The following is a 19,992-nucleotide window of genomic DNA, read 5'->3' as shown; positions in this document are numbered from 1 at the left end:
ATCGCACAAGGCACATAAGAGGGTGACATCTAGTGGAGAAGATTTGTAATTGGATTAACGCTAATCTTACGTTCAATGTCTGCGGAATTAAATATGGAAAAAAATCGATTCATGGCCTTTGAGAATCGATTTTGAATCGACCACGTTTTAAAAAACGATTTATTGAAAAAACTTTTTTTTTTTACCCAGCCCTAGTAAACTACAACAGATTTCCGCTGCTCAGGGAGTAGGGAGCAATGAACACTTTGTAGGGACCATGTCAATCAGAACACCTTAACACTGTAATTCTTACTGTGAAGACTATGCTGTTTTATTTTACATTTGATTATTAATTTCTGAAGTAGGCTGTAAACTGCTTGAGACTTGCATAAAATAAACATTAAAACACTGTTTGTTTCATTTGTATCTTTTTATTCTACTGTATTTGTCATTTTGCCTTTTTATTACGGACAGTTTAATTATTTTCAATAATTCTGAGGACTTTTTGTTTGTTGGTTTGTAATTCTGCTTGGTCTCTACATGTCATTGCAACCTTATTTACAGGAAATACATATGCGATCTTTGATCTTTAAATAAATCACTCATATAAAGTTTTGGTCATATGGCCCTATCATAATCGTGATTACAATATTGACCAAAATAATCGGGAGTACGATTTTTGCCATAACCGAGCAGCCCCATGTTAATAAATACATATTCAGTCATATAAATAATATATTTTATGACATGACATCCATATGCTACTTTACTAAAAATATATAATGTAATGTGTAGGCTAGTTGATAGATTACACTAACAGGCTGTTTTTTGCCTTGTCCTGGAGTTGGTTCACACTCTGGCTATAAAACGTAGTAAATAATTAAATAAATTAGCACAATAATTTCATGTATCGGCGATCTCACCGGCTGACGATGATAGGGCGATATGAATAGAGCATGTATCAACACTAATCCACATATCAACACCTTAGCAACAATATCTCAGAATACCTTATTCAACTACACGGCAACAGCTTAAAACCCACTCTGAATATCTTAGGAACCACATATTAACATACCAGGACACTCAGAATGATTTAACATCCACATAGCAACATATTAAAGAAGTTTAACTTGTGTCTTATAACCTAGCATGTTTTCCATTGCTCTGTCTGCTTCACATCTTCGTCGATGCAAAAGAACATTCTGAAAATGCTCTTTCATGCATACTGAGTTTTTTACACTGTTAAAGAGTTGGATTCCCATGCTAAACATGGACAGAGTTTCAAAAATTAAGTTGTACGTTTGAAGGAGTATTTTTGTTCCAAAAATACTCCTGGTTTGTCACAAGTTTCGGAAAGTTTTTTTTTGAGTATGGGTCTGTGTGACGTTAGATGGAGCGGAATTTCCTTATATGGGTCCTGAGGGCACTTCTCCCGGAAGAGCGCGCTCTCCCGTATAGCAGAGCACTGAGAGCACAACAGACATTCACTGATCAGAGCGAGAGACCGAAATGTCACAAAAGGAGTGTGTTTTTGGTTGCCAGGGCGAGACAACCCTTCACAGATTACCAAAAAAAAACAGCATTAAGTTACCAGTGGATGGATTTTATTTTTACAGAGCATCAACGGAGTTGTGCAAGTGTTTTTGTTTGTTCCCTGCATTTCGAAGATGCTTGTTTTACAAACAAGGCCCAGTTTGACGCCGGATTTGCACATCGTTTATTTCTTAAGGATAATGCAGTCCCAACGAAAAAGGGTCACGATCGTGTGTTGGAACCGCAGGCGGTGAGTAAAACTGCTTCAAATATCTCTGTGTTGTTAACTTAGCTATCGGCGCGTAAGCACATCAAGTAAACAACATGCGATGTTGTCATCAAACTGGACTTTCCACATGTACACCTTTAAAGAAAAAAAGAAAAAAGAAGACATAAAGTGGAACTTAGTCATTTTCCAAAACCGCTAAGCAAATACAGTTTCAGTACATACCACATAGAGACGTCCTGCTGTAGTCGTTGCTGCTGCTGCTCTTGTTCAATTTCAGCCTCTGGATCTGATTCTGGATCATAAATATGACTCTGAATCCGACTGTTAGCCATGGTTTGTTTTGGATGATGTTTTTTTCTTCACGGTAATGTCACAGCTTCCAAACGCTCTCAACGCAAAAGCTTACGCTCGCTCGTGATTCTTTAGCTCCGCCCACACGTCACGCCTCCAGGCGCTCGTGTTTTTCCGAAAAAAATCGGCAGACTATCTTTCTCTTATAAATATAATAAAACTAAAGACTTTTTGGAGATATGAAGGATGCAGTACTACTCTATAGGTACTCAAGATTAACAGGATATTGAGTGAAAATGAGCATTTCACCCCCCCTTTAAGCAATAGCCAAAACAAATTGATAGATTTGATAGAAAAAACAAATGATCGATTTTTCCTTTTCTGCCAAAAAATCATTAACGTTTCATGATGATATTTCGGAAATTTCCTACCTTAAATATATCAAAACGTAATTAGTAATATGCATTGCTAAGAATTAATTTGGAATTCATTTAAAGGTGATTTTCGCAATATTTAGATGTTTTTTTTTTTTTTGCACCCTCAGATTCCAGATTTTCAAATAGTTGTATCTCGGCCAAATATTGTCCGATCCTAATAAACCATACATCAATGGAAAGCATATTTATTCAGCTTTCAGCTGACAATTCCCGTCCAGGGTCATGTGTTGTTTCACTGATTGCACAGCTCTGTGCATCTGAAATGAGATTAGATGCTGATCTGATCTATGTGCAGTTATGGGAATGTGATCCTTTGACTTTATGTTTGTCAGATCTCCTTTGGGGAAGATTTCTGAGTTCTAAGTAAACACAAATGAAGCTCCTCTGAGATTATATTAGCAGAAGCTGGAGTGTGAGAAAGTCTTGTTTAATCTTCCTGCAAAAGAAGGTTGGTCAACCTGTTGAACCAGTAACCATTGGAGCTTTTGAAATGCACGTTTCAAACCATGAACCAGATCAGTGCAGGGTTAAAATGTCAGCTTTACCCGACAACAGTGAGGTTTCTTTGCTTTTTCCTTTGATTTCTGCATATGGCCTGTTAAAAACTGCTGAACTAAAGAGAGCTTTAGGAAGATTAAAGATGATTAATGTGGATTTGTCATCATGTTTCTGTAAGTGGGTTTTACTGGCTCTTGTTTGAATGGAAATCCAGTTCTTTAGAAGTCTGCCGTTTGTATTTGCATTGTTCTTGTTAACTGGCCTTTGTGTAATTAACAAATACAGTGAGAGTTTGATAATAGAGCTGCAGACGTTCATTGGTCAATGCATAAATTAGACTCTGAAGACTCTGTCCTGAACAAGTGGGTTTTGGGTGGGTAATGAAACTGCCAGCCGAAAAGAATTAAAGGTCCCAGAGGAGCTGCTTCTCAATTACTCATTCAGTTTAAATGTGTGTAGCCAGTAACTTCAGCCCAGGACAGGAAAGAATTGGCCTCTTTATTGCAGTGTTTGTGCTTGTGAACCGGCCCCTGAAGACTTCATGGGAGCCTGTTGGACTTTCTGTCCCGTTCACTCTCTTCTCAGTGTTTTTTTTTTTTTTTTTTTTGTCTATTAATCTTGTTCTGTTTCTTTCTTTTTAAGCCTCTTTTGCATTTGTCAGTCATTATTACCAATACCTGGTTAGAAGTTTTACAGAAAACGATATATTTGCGAATGCCGACGAATGCCTTCCCCTTTTGGGGGAAGTTGTGGCCTAATGGTTAGAGGGTTGAACTCCCAATCGAAGGGTTGTGGGTTCTAGTCTCGGGCAGGACGGAATTGTGGGTGGGGGTAGTGCATGTACAGTTCTCTCTCCACCTTCAATACCACGACTTAGGTGCCCTTGAGCAAGGCATCCAACCCCCAACTGCTCCCCGGGCGCCGCAGCATAAATGGCTGCCCACTGCTCCGGGTGTGTGCTCACAGTGTGTGTGTGTGTGTGTGTGTGTGTGTTCACTGCTCTGTGTGTGTGCATTTCGGATGGGTTAAATGCAGAGCACAAATTCTGAGTATGGGTCACCATACTTGGCTGAATGTCACTTCACTCACTCTCACTCTAAATTTGCCGCTTTTTTTGAAGATAATTATTTGACAGCTGCTAACTATCCCTGTTTGGTTGAATTTCTGATATGTTTATTTAGCCAAATCAAGCGATATTTGTTTTGAGATGTAACACTACTGCATTACAGATTAACAAAACTGTTAGTAAACAATCTATAGTTTTGGAAAGGCAATTAAATCTGCTAAAATCTGACCGTTTTAATTGACCAATAACTATGACCTCTTGACTGCTTAACAGAATTGGTGTAACTAAAAAAAAAAAAATCTGAAAAACTTGTCATTGGATTTTATATATATGTATGTATATATTTATATGTATTGTGTGTGTGTGTGTGTATATATATATATATATATATATATATATATATATTTATATGTATTGTGTGTGTGTGTGTATAAATATATATATATATATATATATATGTATATATATATTGTAACAGATATGCAGGTCAGCGATTCATGGGTTAAATTCTGTTTTATAAATTCAGACTGTTGGTACTAAATGCCAGCCTGGCTGGACTTAAATTACTTTACGATACCCATGCGAGCCTCAAAGGATACCTGAAACCCCCCCCAAATTTCTCCAACACACTGGAGACAAAGGAAACCTTTTTGTATAAGTTCCTTACTTTCATTTTATTATTAATATGTATTTTAATTATGTTTTTGGATTGCATAAAATGGTTAATCCTTGTTATGTGAAGAGTATAAGTTGCAAGCTCATACTTTAGGAAATGTCTCTCCTCACTTTAACTTTCTCAAAAGGAAATGTTCTGCAACCCCCACACTCCTTGGTAGCTCGTAAAATTTTACGACCACACAGGACAGGAGAGAAGCCAAGTCACTGGCTTCTTTTGAACAATGCATTCTATGGAATGTATTCATTAACTTTCTGTTTTCATGTTTTATAAATGTATTACGTATTCCCTTTTGGTACATTTAGATGTTTCCCAACATCTGCAGTGTTATCATGTGTTAAACAAATCTTTAAATGTGTAATTCGATCTAAAAATTAGATCTTTGGTCATATATATATTATGTCTAGTCTTGTTCTAATCGTCATGCTTTGACAGACCCATTTATCTAGAGCAAAGTAATGAAAAATGTATTTAATCTGGAATAATGAACTTGCTTTAATATTCCTGATGAAATCGGACAGGCCCTAAATCATCAGGGGGTTGTCTCAACCGAGACAAAGGAACTTTCCCTCCGCTTCAGATCGCGGACATTCATTGGATGCTCCCTCGAAAATGGGCGTGAACTATTTCAAGCTATAAGAATTGACCAAACAAGGTCCACCCTCTCTTCTTGCGCTCTTCTGCTCTTCTTCCCGTTCTCCGTTCTCGGACACGTCGCTCCGCGCGGCCTCAGGCCGCGCTTGGTTCTCCTCCCCCCTCAGCACACGGACTGAGGAGAGGAAAGCCATTTTCATGGCTCATTTGGAAACTTTCATTTTCGTTGTTTTGTCTTCTTTTCTTTACTAAGTTTATTCAACTATTCGCCTCTCCACACAATGAAGACGAATTCTGGAACATTGTTTGTTGAACCTTTCAAATACCGCGCGAAGATGAACGAACACCTCTTTGCAACAAAGGAACACGTGACTCCACGCTCACGCCAAGATCCAGCGCAGCTTGCACGCGCGTCACACGGCCTCCGGCCCACGTGCGCAGTTTTCAAAGGACCACGTGACATCACACGTGCGTCGCCGGTACCACGCTCACCCACTGGGCCATGCAAGTATCGTTTTCTATGGAGATTTAAATGCTGCTTTAAAGTGTTGCTATTATTTGATTCGTTGTTGGTTCCACTAAGGTTTACTGACTGATTTTCATACCTGAGCTCATTCTGTGATCTCTCTCGCTTTCTACACTTCTCTCTCTCTCTCTCTCTCTCGCTCTCTCTCTCTCTCTCTCTCTCTCTCTCTCTCTTTTATTTGGATTCCGTTATGTCTTGTAAATGTTTATTGTCTGTATTTTCGTACGCATATTTACTCTGTGTGATTTGTAGTTTGATGTATTACTAGTTGAATTATTAAAAACCCATATATAAAATGATTGGCCTGGACTCCACCCCACTCACATTACGAGTCACTGAAATGTTCTGATCTTTAGCTACAAGCTCTAAATTTAGAAACTAAATTTATCATAAGGATAGGATAATATTTTCATGGCCAGAGAATACTTTTCCTTGAATTATAAGGCGTGATAACTTTATTGAAAATTGATAGGTCTACAGTGGTGTGCTGGACACACCACGGTTTGATCTGCAGTAATTTACAGTAAGAGATCACAATAATTGATATGAAGAATGTAATATTGACATATTAATGAGTAAATTACAGTGCCCTGTGATTAGTATTGGTATTGGCAATTGAGCTATTTTTCATAATCAATAAAATTAAATGTAACTGTCATCTGAGATATATATTAATCAAATTCTTGATTAATTATTCAAATTCCCTATATATCATTTGAGTTAATTACTATGTAAAACTCATTGTTGTTACATATATATATATATATATATATATATATATATATATATATATATATATATATATATATGTATATGTATAATACTACGCTTTCTACTAAAACATACTAAGGGTTGCTGGATTCATGAATATTCATCACGTTGTCTGCATTCGCTCAAACCGATTTGCTGACATCAAAACAGGGATGATAATCGGTGTGTACAGTGAACATCTTGCGTTCCCTTGAACAAAGCTTTGTAAACGTCTGCTAAGCTCTATTGATTAGCTCTAACTCCATTAACATCTCATCCACTGGATCTGCTGTTATCATAATGCCACAGGATAGACTCCCCAAACTCAACAGGATCAGTAATGGGTGGTCTTTGGGATGGGGTGGTTAGTGAAGGTTGAGTTGGAGGGGTTTTCCAACGGTGTAGATGCAGAAAACCCCTCATGCTTTTTAACCTGCTGAGACTCGTCTCTCTATCACACATCTGGCCGGGTGAGGAATGTGATTCTTTGGGAATCAGATGAGAGCTCAGCGTCTGGATCTAAGAGGATAATTTGAGAGGATCTTTGAATGTAATCTAAGACTCAATCAGTGCTGGAATGTGTTTGTTTATCATTGCTCCTGTTTAGTGTTCTTCAAGTAATTGAATCACTGAGTGTTAGTAAGTTCAGGCAGTCTTTGTCATTTTTTTTTATAGGGGCTTAGTTACACTGCAAAAATAAATAAATAAATAAACAAATAAAATAATAATGTAAATATGAAAATGATTATTGGAGCATATTTGATTTGGTTTCAGTTTTTCTACTTAATTCTATGTTTTGTATGGTTTATTTGTAATTAATATTTTGAATAAATACAACTATTTTAGTGTGTTTGTTTTGTAACAGACTTGTTTTTTTATTTATTTTATTGCATTGCATTTCATTTTACTGCTTTGCATTATTTTATTTTACTTTATTGCATTGCATTGCATTTTGCTTTGCTACAAAGATTACTGTAGTCTATCTACTTCAATATTTCAATTTAATTTCAATATAACGTGCGGACTCTTTGTAATTATTTGTGAAATGTTCTTGCAAGTAAATGCTATATCATTGTTTTTCTATGTGTCTGGTATTTCATTTGTAGGTTCTGTGTGCAGAATGAAATCACAGTCCGTTACTTTGTGCTGCAGTGTTGTTTTCACATCATGTTTGTTTCCTGTATGTACATCCTTGTGACAGTGTTTGTGTTGAGTAAATACCGCGAAACACCTCTGTACATATTTGTAATGATTTAGGTTCCTATTGAAGAATTGAACATTTTCTCTCCATGGAAACCACTTTAAACCGTCATAGAAGGTTTTCAGTGCTACAAGCAGATAATTGATCTCTCTTTTACATAAATGCACCCTATTTTACATTTGATTATCTAGTGAATTGTGTGTGTGTGTGTGTGTGTATGTGTGTTTCCTCCAATATCAACAGGTTCAGTGGTGAAGTTTGGCCCATTTTCCATCTGTGATTCCCATAGTAACTTCATTCCATGCAGCTACATGTGTTTTAATCTTTTGTTTGAGGGTTTTTTTCATTGTTCGATATCTAGAGACCAGGCTGGTAAATACATGATATTTATCACCCAAGCGTAAGGCTTGTCACACTGAATAAACAGCAGTATTGTTTTTGTACACAGTAGTTCAATAAACAAGATGGTTATATCAAGTAACTGACATTTTAGACACAATATAGCCAGCTGCTTGCTTGCTTTGTGATTTTGCCAATAAAAACAAGTTAAAAGGAGTGAAAACGGACAGGCGGAGTGATCTAGACTCTGGGCATGAACATGAACCACTATTTTAATTGCTGATTAATCTGTTGTTTGTTTGTTCAGTTAATCAATTCGTATTTAAAAAAAATAAATAAATGAAAAAATAAAACATTTTCAGTTATTTATCAACTGTATAATTTTATATAAAAAACTTTTTTTTAATAAATATATATGTATATATATATATTAGTGGTCGACTGATAAAATCGCCAAGGCCGATATATCTGCCGATATTTAGCATTTTTCAAATATCGGCATAGGCCGATAGGTTTTTCTGCTTGGCCGATGTGTTCGAGGACTTTTATTTTTGACTGCGCTGAGAACGGCAGCAGTGCCTGAACACACAGTGCTCCCATTCTCCCTCTTGCTTGCTGTCGTCATTAACAGTTCTGTCTAATAATCAAATAGAATGATATAAACAAAGCAATTAATGTATATAAAAAGTATTATGATGATTGCTTTTTTTAATGTTAGTAATAGAAAGGCAAACATGATAAAACTTTCTCGTTTGCCATCAGAATGAAGCAAATAAGCATTTATATAATTTAAACAAATCTTTGAATGACTAAAGAACATTTAATTTCTCAATCCTTGCAAACTTATTCGAATCCAGCTGTGAGTTCTTGTGAAGTGTGTATGTGTATGAGCTCTGCTTGCTCCAAATAGAAGTGGGACTTATTTTGTGCTGTTTACTTTACAGACGACTATAATTCCGAAGCGTTCTGTATAATTTAGATCCTTCAAACATTCAAGACATGATGCATTTTTCCTTCCCTGACTGCATCTTAAAAGGCTCTGAATATTTTGGAGGATGTCTGTAAGACTGTTTAGATGTAAGTGGGCAAATCAGCATTTCATTAAGTCTCACTTCCTTAGAAAGATGGGTTAGTATGTGCACAGCTCCAGTAGTAAAAGGTGTTTTTTAGTATGTTAGTTGAAGGAATTTTGACATCTTTAATGAATGTGTCAGTTTCATAATGTGCTTCAAAAGTTAAAGGTTAAAAAGGTTGTTGTTTTTTTTCTTCAACCACGCAAGCTTATAATCCAGTCATCATTTTCGAGGTACAGTGTGCGATCTGGTTCTTTAGGGTTAGAAATCCCTGGATTTAATGCCTGTAAACCCTTCCTAATGATTTATGGCTACAATTGCATTCTAAAGGGTTAGTGCATCCTTCATATTTAGTGAAAATATAAACGTAAGAAGCAGTTCAAATATGTTGTGAAATTGTAGAAATGCAAACATATTCAAACAACATTATACAATTGCACTGCATTAAATTGAATTGCATGCACTTTGTGACATTGAATTACATCCAATTGAATTGCATTACATTTTATTTCTTTACACTGAGCTACATTTTGTTGCATTGCTTTGAATTTCATGTTTTTTATGTTATTATTACATTGCATTTGGACAGAGTTTGATTTCTCAGAGCTTTTCTTTTTTTAGCTAGGTTGAACGAGGAAAACTGATTCAGATGAGATTAAAATTAAAAGTATGTCTGTGAAACACATTTACCTGAACTGTTGCTGCCAGGCTCATTTGTATGGTGCACTTTTTTTCCCCCATTGTTGTTTTTTTTTTTTTTTTTAAGTGTCATAACTAACAGCTGTGTTTATTGGGATATTTAGCAGTCAGGTGGAACACGAGTTAAAATCAAGACGTGTGTGAGAAACTGCTATAGCTGCACAAGTTGTTGACTGCAGGAATCATAAATCACTGTGTGCTCCTTGGCATTTTCCAGGGCAGCGTGTGACGTTGAAATTCCAGCTGCAAAAAAGGAAAACTATGTTTGCGATTTAGTGCGATCACTAGACCAGCTTAAAAGAAAAGTACTGTAGTTATACCATGGTATGGAGTCAGCCACAATGTGTTTAGGGGTGAATTATTCCATTTCAAGTGTTTGCAAAATATTTGGCCCTCATATAAACATTTAAATGTTTTTTGTTGTTAGGTGTGTTTGAGCAGTATGGTGGAGCCAGAGGAGCGGCCCTCGGTGGCAGGACAGAGGCTGGGGGCCCCCGAAAGCATGGGCATCAGCACGCTGGAGCCCGGCCAGCGGCCTCCCACCATGCCCCCCGGCCGACAGGTCGCCGTCCGGGTCCATATGTTGGATGGCACTCAGGAAGTCTTTGAGGTCTCGGTAAGTCACTGTTTGCTTTCTAATGTTTATTTAATTTAATTTTATTGCATTGAATAGCTTTTCATTTCATTGCATTTTGATGCATTTAATTGCATTGCATTTTTTAAATGTATTGCATTTCATTACATTGCATTGTATTTAGTTTTATTGGATTTGATTCCATTTCATCTGCATTATTAATTTAATTTTATTTGCATTAGCAGTGGACACTGTAATTAAGGTCATGTAGCAACAGTGTTGTATACTATTGTTTGAATTTGCAAATTGCATAATGCATACTAATTTATATTATTTTTTGCAAACATCTTTTTTTACTAATTTTACATTTCGAACATAGCTCAGGTTTAATTATGTGGTAAAACCCTGCGTTTCATAAGTGTTTTGATCTTGCTGTGTAGCTCAGCAGGCCAGCAAGTGCGTCTGCTGCTTTCCACCTCAAGTTTAGTCTCTTTTGTGTTCACTTGCCCTCCTGTTTCGTCACTTAAGCTCGCTGGGGAATGCTAAAGATATTGAAAAGCTCGGTCTTTTTCACTAATGAGAAAATGCCCTCATTGATCGCCACTAAGGGAGCCATAAGCTCCTCAGACATGTTGGGTAAGTGAAAAAGAAGAAATTTCTCAGAATCCCTGCCTGTTTGCATCTACCAGGTAAATATAACCCGAGCTGTAGGAAAAGCAGCGGCAAATGGACGAGATCTCATTCTGTTACCTGACTCTTTGTTTCTTTGGTTTGTGAAATGTATATGGGCGGTTGGAGGCACACCCTGCTCTCCATGGTGCCCTGAGGGCCGTTTGTTGACAGTCAGACTCCTGTCGGTGATTTAATATCAAGATAAGGCCTATAAAAGTGCTGAGCTCTTGTTCTGTGGATGTTGGCTTTGAGAAACACCTCGAGGTGGGCCTGTAAACACTGTCAGTCTCGCTTAAATTGATTTTTGGTCTCCTGAGGCGATCCACAATCAGTCTATCAAGACGTGACACATGAGTTGTGGAGAAACGGATCACCCATGGTTTCATTTCATTTGTTTTCAGTGGGCAGTGCTTTTACAGTTCTTCTGGATTTGTTTGGTTTACTTGGCTTAATGTTTTCAGCTGGTTGTTCAAATCAGTCGATTGCTTAAGTCATTTTTAAGGATTGCAGATTGTAGCCTGTAATTCAGTCAGCATTTTTTTTATATTATATTAAGAAAATTAAATCGTGATAGACTAATATAATGATCATTTTAAGATCTGCATCAGTCATTAACAGTGACGGCTCATGGGTTTTAAAATAGAGGAGGCACATTAATTGTATTGATCTTGGCATCCCTGCCGACTATTATTATTTGCTTAACCACTTTAAAATGGCTTTTTGGTTGCTTTTAGTCAGACAACTTAAAGAAAACGACACACATACAGCAAAATTATATAATTTAACGAATAAAACACATAGACATGAATTGTGAATTTTATTAACATTTAAATTGTCAATCCTTCATTTTTCACCTCAGACTTTTGGGGAAGCTTTGGCTCCGCTGTAGGGCTGGGCAATATGTTAAAAATATCTTATCGATAATCGCCTTTAAATATACCGTGATATATCATAATATCGTTTTTTTAATTTATTTTTTTATTAACATTATAATGACTGGTAGGCAGCTGCCGTCAATGCGTGGATCCAGTACACCCTTGTTTTCTTTCTCAACCTTTACGTTCACTTAATAGATTATGTTTATGGGATGTGTATTTGTCCAGTCAAATATGTAAGAATGTGAGAAAGAGAGCTCAGTCCAGTGTTAACTGATTGATAACATCGACATCGCGATACTTGTGAGACATCGTCGATATATGATAATCATATCGCCCAACCCTACTCCTCTGCCTCCCAGACGAGCCGCCACTGGTGAGTAAACCTCTTGATAAACATTAGGGCCTTTCACACCGTTTTATTTCCAGAACTAAATGTACAGTACTAAAGTACTGGGACAATTTTGCGTGAACTATTTCCCAGTATAATTTAAAGGGTTGCATTCACAAAGAAAACGACACACATACAGCAAAATTATATAATTTAACGAATAAAACACATAGACATGAATTGTGAATTTTATTAACATTTAAATTGTCAATCCTTCATTTTTCACCTCAGACTTTTGGGGAAGCTTTGGCTCCGCTGTAGGGCTGGGCAATATGTTAAAAATATCTTATCGATAATCGCCTTTAAATATACCGTGATATATCATAATATCGTTTTTTTTTTTTTTTTTTTTTTTATTAACATTATAACATTATATACTAGGACGTGACGTAAGCCAGTCGACACTCGACAGCGATGTCATTTGTGCGCTGTGTTCAACAACGTTAACAGAAGAACAATGTTAAAAACAGGAGGATGGAGGACGCTGTGATCGGAGCTTTGTTTTTGTTGTGTCTCGTGGGTTTCACAATAATGGACATGGAATGTCGATGTATACGTAAAGCGATTGAAAGAACGGAAAGGAGGGTTACGAATCAATGACAACTGGCAGTGCTACATTTGCTACACTTGCCTGAACTTCAGCGTCCGTATATTTATCGCTGTTCATCATACTTGCAGAATAAGTTGACACAATGTTTACAGTAATCGCGTTTTTGAACACGTTTGGCCAGTCAGTTTCTACTTTCGTCACGGTTAGTACCAGTTGTGCTGGTTAGACCCTGCTCCGGAGTAGGAGCTAATTTGGTTCTTGAAAAAGACAGTCCAGTACTAAAATCGCACCCAGATCATGCGATGCGAAAATGCCCAAAAGTGGGTAGTTCCACAATTGGTTCTGGTACTGTGAAAAGGTTTGTGCGGTGCGAAAGGCCCTTGTTATAGCTCTGTGAATAGTGAATGGAATTCCGTTTTTCATGTGGTGTGCCAAAAAATCACATGCACACGAAGGTGGTAGCCGAGCCATTCCTAAGGACCTAGGATGGGTTTTACGTCCTAGTAATCATCCAGAACACCTTAGCAACCAGTAACATGCTAAAGACCTCACTGATCCTCTAAGACATCATTAATGCCCTAGCAACTACATAGCAACCACTCACAAAAGTTTTTCTTCATAAATTGCAGAATTATAGTTCAATGAAATGTGAATATAATGTGAATGTTCCTGCTCAATAGATACAGATATCTAAACCGTCAGCCGTTGAAAAGCCTATTAGGGTGGTCTGTGTTCATAGCCAGTCCGAGGGAAGAATGCGTCTCTCCTGGACCAGCTGCTTTCCTACTGAGCCATTGAAAAGCCACTGAGCTCTCCTCCAGATCTCTAAAGTGAATCTGACAGCTTCACCTGCTGCAGCGCAGATCCTCTTTGGGGAAGAATTCATAATAAAGTGGATAAAAATTGGATAAAACACTAGCTGTCCCCCAAAGGCCAGAGGTATAGAATCATAAATATGCATCATAAGCTTGTGGCTTTGTGGAATTGGTGATGGGTTTCTTTTTTCAAGAACATTGAGGTTGATTTATTTTTATTAAAATATGAATTCAACAGTTGTTTTTTATAGCAGTTGTCTAATAAATAATAACTAGGTTGGACCGCACCTGGCGATAACTAACTAATTATTCAAATGGTTTTTAAAATGGATACTGAATGAAACAAACATAAACCTCTAAATATAATAGTGTTACAAAGAACAAAAAAGATTAAATAATAATAACAGTTCGGACCCATGTAAATTACTGTACAGAATGGATTTTTGTCTACAACTGATTGTTCCAGAAGTTGGTTATTCCAGCAATCTTTTTGTTATTTTATGTATCAGTTACGTTTATAGTTTTTGTAATTTACTGATCAGATTTTCCATATGCCCTTTTTTATATTTTATTTTTAATTGAGTTAACAATTATAACTCTTTGTTAGTCATACATAAATGAAACTAGTCAAATAAAATGAGATTTATGTAATGGTATTAACAAAATCTATTTGTTTTAAATGCACAGTGAACTGGTTTATGCATTTATGATCAATAAATCCAGTTTGTTTCAATCTCATTCAACTAATTGAATCTTACTTGCTTCACAGCTAGTCAAATTTTAACAATGTTCATTTTCAAAATTACGTGGCACAATTTTTGCTTTTATTACATTGATTTCGAAAATATGATTATTTAAAATCAAATGATTGCAAATATTGAAACTATGCCATGTTTGATTTTTTTGATTGTAAATGACTCTGACTCTTAATTAACTTTAATTATACTGTGGGTGATGCCATTTTGATGAAAGTATACAAAAGCAAGCATTTGTTTTATCTGGAATAACTTTCCTGTGGGGACCCAGAGCTTCTGCTGTGTGATTGTATTCTTATCTTCAGTAGATATGCTAGTGCTAACTGGTCTGGATCAGTCTTTGTGATCTGTATAACCTCTAAGTGCATTTAAGGCATTTATTAACTTAACAGTTTATTTGCCATTAAAGGGAAATTACTGAACCTAAACATAGGAGCCTGAAAAAAAAAAAAAAAAAACCTTTAAAACAAATAAAGTCTCTTAGATTATGGCGGCTGCATTTCCTCTAACGGCTCATCATGTTGGATCCTCACAATAAGTCTACACTGGGAATCTTCATGCAAAACTGATGCTTATATAGGAGAAGCAAACTCCTTTACTATTGGATCGCTGCTTGGAATGTTAGCGATACTCAATGAAACTACACATAACCCATGTGCAACTAATGAACAACCAAAACAGAGCAGGTTAACTTTAAACTAACTCAAAACTAGCCGTCCAAGGAGACTGAATGTGTTCGTATCTGAATCAACTTGCTGTAAAAGCTGCAGTTTCGTTGCACATCCTCATTAAGCCAGTTTAAGCAACAAGCAGCTGCTGTACTGTAGACGTGTTATTGCCGACAAACACAAAAATAGAGAATTAAATGAGAGCTATTCCACAACCGGATGGCTTAAAATATAATAAATGCTGAATACTTATAAATAATTATCTATGAAAATAGCTGATAGCATGCATGATCAAGGCACTTTTTTGTGCTTTAATCTCTGCTGTTTTTGGCATTTTATATATCTTGTTCAGTGATGCTCAATAAAAAGACTATATTTATAAGTCTTACAAAATTCTATAAAATTTTAAAGGATTGTGAAAGAGATAAAAATACAATTATAATGTAATGTTGTATGAGTGAAAAATGTTGACCGCGTGAATTCTTTGATCTGTATGTGAACTTGGAAACAGAAACTGAGCCAAGACTATTGGGATTTCCTTATTGAGATCCCATCAGACAGGATATCCTGAATGCTGGAGCAGGGCACTATGATGATGACAAATCTTGGCGTCAGTAAGACATTTTATATATCGAATATATTTCTTTGCGCTGCTGAAACACTGATTGAGCGATTACAAGAGACAGTATACGGATTGTAAAATTGTACTCTTTCTTTAAACTTACCTTCAGATGTTTAGTCATGACTCATGTATCTTTTGTGCTAAAACTGGTATTAATGTGGATGAGATGATTAGTTAACGTGCGCCTCGCACTACATCCATCTTTCAGTCCATATTGACCAGTGCAGAAAAGGCATTTATTGTTTGAATACTGCAATACAATGGACATACTTTGAAATCTGAGACTTTATTTAATATTAAAAGATGGACACATGGATATTTGTGTGTGTGTACTGACACTCAAAGCCTGTTTGATTCAGTATAGCCAGGATGTGTTCCTGTCCAGCAGGATGTGACGGTCACCGTGACCGTGTAACATCAGGTGTACTTTGCCCGTGTGAATAATTCAGACGTGAGATGCTACTACAGTGGTATTCTGTGTCAGTGGACTCATGTCAACATCACCCTACCACACACACAGATGATTGGGTAGCACTGCTGACAGATGCCATTGAGCCGCTGAGGGAGTTTCCAAATGGACAGCTAGAAATCAAGCATCACCTTCACCCTGTATTCACACAATAAATGTATTTTAACATTTGATGGGGCATTTTAGTAATCTAATGTGAGTAAACACTAAATTATGTATTTTTTTTAGATGAATATGCACAGATCAGACAGATATTTTGGCAGCTCCATGTGTGCTAATGCAATAATGAATAAACTAATAATTAAACAAATTATATAAGACAATTAAGCAGGAGTTATACCATGAAATGAAATAGATTAACTAGAGTTGTTCCGATTCCGATACTAGTATCGGAAATATCTCCGATACCACAACAAATTCTGGCATCGGCATCGGCGAGTACATGAACCCATATACCGATCCGATACCATTTTCTTAAAAAAGACCTAGTTATGACCGCAAGCTTTGCCTAACCGCTGCACGGTTCTTCTTCGCTGCTCAAAATGCATTGAAAACACAGGAAGTTGTGCTGTGTTGCCACAAGCAACCCCTGTTTAGAGCAGCGAAGAAGAAATGAAAACGCGTTAGCAGCCCTTATCTATATATGACTGGATCACTCATCACATTCTAAACTGCCAAAAGACAGTGAAGCCGCTACTATATTATAGATCAGTGGTTAGCAGTATGTCTCTGTAGTACCGGTAGTTACAGACTCTCGAGTATATTCAGTACCGGCAACTGCGTTCAGTCGGTTCCGTGTAAGTCAAAACGCAGGGCTCCAGACAGTAGCCGAATATATACTAGTGTCTGTGAATATTAAACTGCAAAATACTATTTAAATATTACTCCCGCAAAATCTACATCTCTGTGGGTGACTGGCACAGATGCGCGAGAGCTCGCTGTTTTGTAGTCTCTGCTGTGTGTCATGAGGACACGAACGCATAAACCGTCACTTCATGAGAATTTACCGTTTCATTTGAGAATACTGTCATATCATAAACACAGACACTCAAAGATCTTCATGGCAGCCCATTAAAATAAATGTTTGGTTTACATGAGTAAATTGACAATATATAAAGCTACTGTTGTAGCCTACAGTAATAATAATACATCTCTATAATAATAATAATTATGCCTAGATGGTTGCTTGTTTTTTACTTGTTTTTTACTTGTTAGAGATTATCTGATTAATAGATCTTTTTTTATATTCCTAGACTTATTTGTTGCAGTTTTTTTATACAGTTATATTGTAAAACTTAAATACCTTTTTTAGTTTGCGGTGTTAGATTTTTGGCTGCATTTGAAGTTCTTTTTTGCATAAGAAAATAAATAATACTGTCAAATTCATGTTAGATAATAAAAATACTGTAATAAATACAGTAGTTCACCATGTATTTGTTCATGTTTTATTGAGGGATCTGTCTGAAGCACACCATAAAAAAATTCTAGCAATTTACACAGGGCTAGTAGTATATACAGCTGTATATACAGATATACACCCAGGTATCGGATCAGTACTCGGTATCGGCCGATACCCTGAGCCCAGGTATCGGAATCGGTATCGGGAAGAGAAAAAGGGTATCGGAACATCTCTAAGATTAACCACGTACAGCTAATTAAGAAAAACTTTTTTGGGCCAATTTGAGATCTGCATTAAGTAATAATGTTGCTGGCTAATGGTATCAGTTCAAAAATGTATAAATTCATCCTTGATGAATAAAAGAAAAAAAAAAAAAACTTATCTGTTCACTATAAAATCAACAACAAACAAACAATTTTACCATCGTTTCAAGTGAAACAGGATATTGGCCTGAGAAAATTGGCGTAATGGGATTTTTTGAAATACATTTTTATTCCATATTGGTTTTGTTGATTTTTTTTTTTTAAATCTGAATTTAATTAAATACTTTAGCATATAAATGTGCATTGTAGTTTTGCATCCCAGTGTATGTAGTGGGCTACAATTGTTATTTTATATTATTGACTAGCTACACTCCAACTATACCAAAAACAAATAAATAAATTATATTTTATATTTTGGTCAATATACAATTTTCACTCAGAATCTTAGTAGTTCAATTCGTAATTACAAAGAAACCGTAAGTAGCACATTAAATTAAACATTACATTTTGAACTAGAAAAACTGGAATAGTATTTTCTTCTAAAATGTTCTCCTATAAGTTTATTTATGACTTGCAATGCATTGTCTAAAACCATGACTGAGCCTGCTTATTTTGTAGATGGATAAGCAGCGCGTCACGTTCCTTCTTGCCTCTGTCAATGGACTTGAGTGGGATGACTATTCGCTAGCCATGAATTAGCCTGCTTAGCCCCCCGCTGTGACTCCCTCAGGAGGGAGCAGACCATGTTTGGTGTCGCCTGTGTCGAGCCTGCAGGGAAATGGATGAGGGACATGACCAAATGCCGTGTGTGACATGGCCACCACCTCCTCTTAAATCCTCTTCTGAAGATCTCTGGAAATAGCTCCTCGAGTGTAGGGCCGCTAGTGTCGGTTAAGCCGCTAGCTGTGACAGGGCAGATGGATAACCTCTGATCTGTTTTTCACAGGTTCATCCTTCATTCCTACCCTTAGCCAGCATTTTGAATGATATATCTACCAGAACGAGTGCTGTATAGTTGAATCTCTCATTAAAAGTTAGAAACTCATCATAGAAGTTCAACCTCTTGTGGAAAAAAGTAAAAAAGATGATGTGTCACATGATCCTTCAGAAATCTGTTATGTAGATTTGTTGCTTAAGAAACATTTCTGAATATTGTCGGTGTTGAAAACAATTGTGCTGCTTCATATTTTTTTTGTGGATACTCTGCATTTATGTCTCTGAATAGAGAGCTCAGAACAGAGGATTTATTAGAAATTGTGTAACATTGTAAATGTTACTTTCATTTTTGATCAATTTAATTAGTCCTAGGTGAATAAAATATTATTGTTAATCGTAATTAGTAAAATAATAATATTAGTTTCTTAATATACTACTGACCATTTAAATATAAACTTTCTATGAAATATAATAATGCCAAGATTACACACTTAAAGAGACTGAGACACCAAGTGCTTGACAGTAGTAACGCTGAAATATTAAGTTTGAGTAAAGATGTTGATGTACCAACAAAAAGAAGTTCTGTTTTTTCTTTGTTAATCTTAAGAAAATTCTCATGCATCCAGGCTTTTATCGCATCAAAGCAGGTGCTAAGGTCTGTAACCGCAAGATTAGGATCAGGGTGCATGCTGATATAGATCTGCGTATCATCAGCATAACAATGAAAACCTAAACCAAACTTATGAATAATGTCACCCAGAGGCAACATATAGATACTAAATAAGATGGGACCAAGCACAGATCCCTGTGGGACACCTTGCTGGACTAGAGTTGGTAAAGATTTGTTTCCCCCCCAAGGACACAAACTGGGACGATTTGTAAGATAAGATATAAACCATTTAAGAGCAGTACCAAAGACCCCTAGATATACAGACAGTCTTTCAAGAAGGACAGCGTATGATATAGTATCAAAAGCAGTTCTGATTGTATACAGCAAAATCTGCCTAATGTAGTATTGTGTTTTTAATAAATATAGAAGATGTTTATATTATGTATATAGTAAAGAAATGTTGGCTTTATTGACTTGTCATTTGTCGCGTTTATCCAGA

General features: G+C 36.4%; 1 protein-coding gene across 3 annotated transcripts in view; it reads left to right on the top strand.

Annotated features, from left to right (window-relative positions):
• Nucleotides 1-19,992, top strand: part of LOC128010551 (FERM, ARHGEF and pleckstrin domain-containing protein 1-like) — a 93,337-nt gene that overhangs the window by 2,946 nt on the left and 70,399 nt on the right. For all 3 annotated transcript variants that reach the window (XM_052593041.1, XM_052593034.1, XM_052593028.1), the window contains exon 2: nt 10,322-10,510. In XM_052593041.1, the coding sequence (XP_052449001.1) occupies nt 10,337-10,510 (174 nt within the window). In that variant the 5' untranslated portion in view covers nt 10,322-10,336. The remainder of the gene's footprint in view (nt 1-10,321; nt 10,511-19,992) is intronic.

The sequence above is a fragment of the Carassius gibelio genome, chromosome A1 (assembly GCF_023724105.1).
Source record: "Carassius gibelio isolate Cgi1373 ecotype wild population from Czech Republic chromosome A1, carGib1.2-hapl.c, whole genome shotgun sequence".
Classification (NCBI taxonomy): domain Eukaryota; kingdom Metazoa; phylum Chordata; class Actinopteri; order Cypriniformes; family Cyprinidae; genus Carassius; species Carassius gibelio.
Note: the sequence above shows the minus strand (reverse complement) of the source record. Positions and strands in the feature narration are given on the sequence as shown.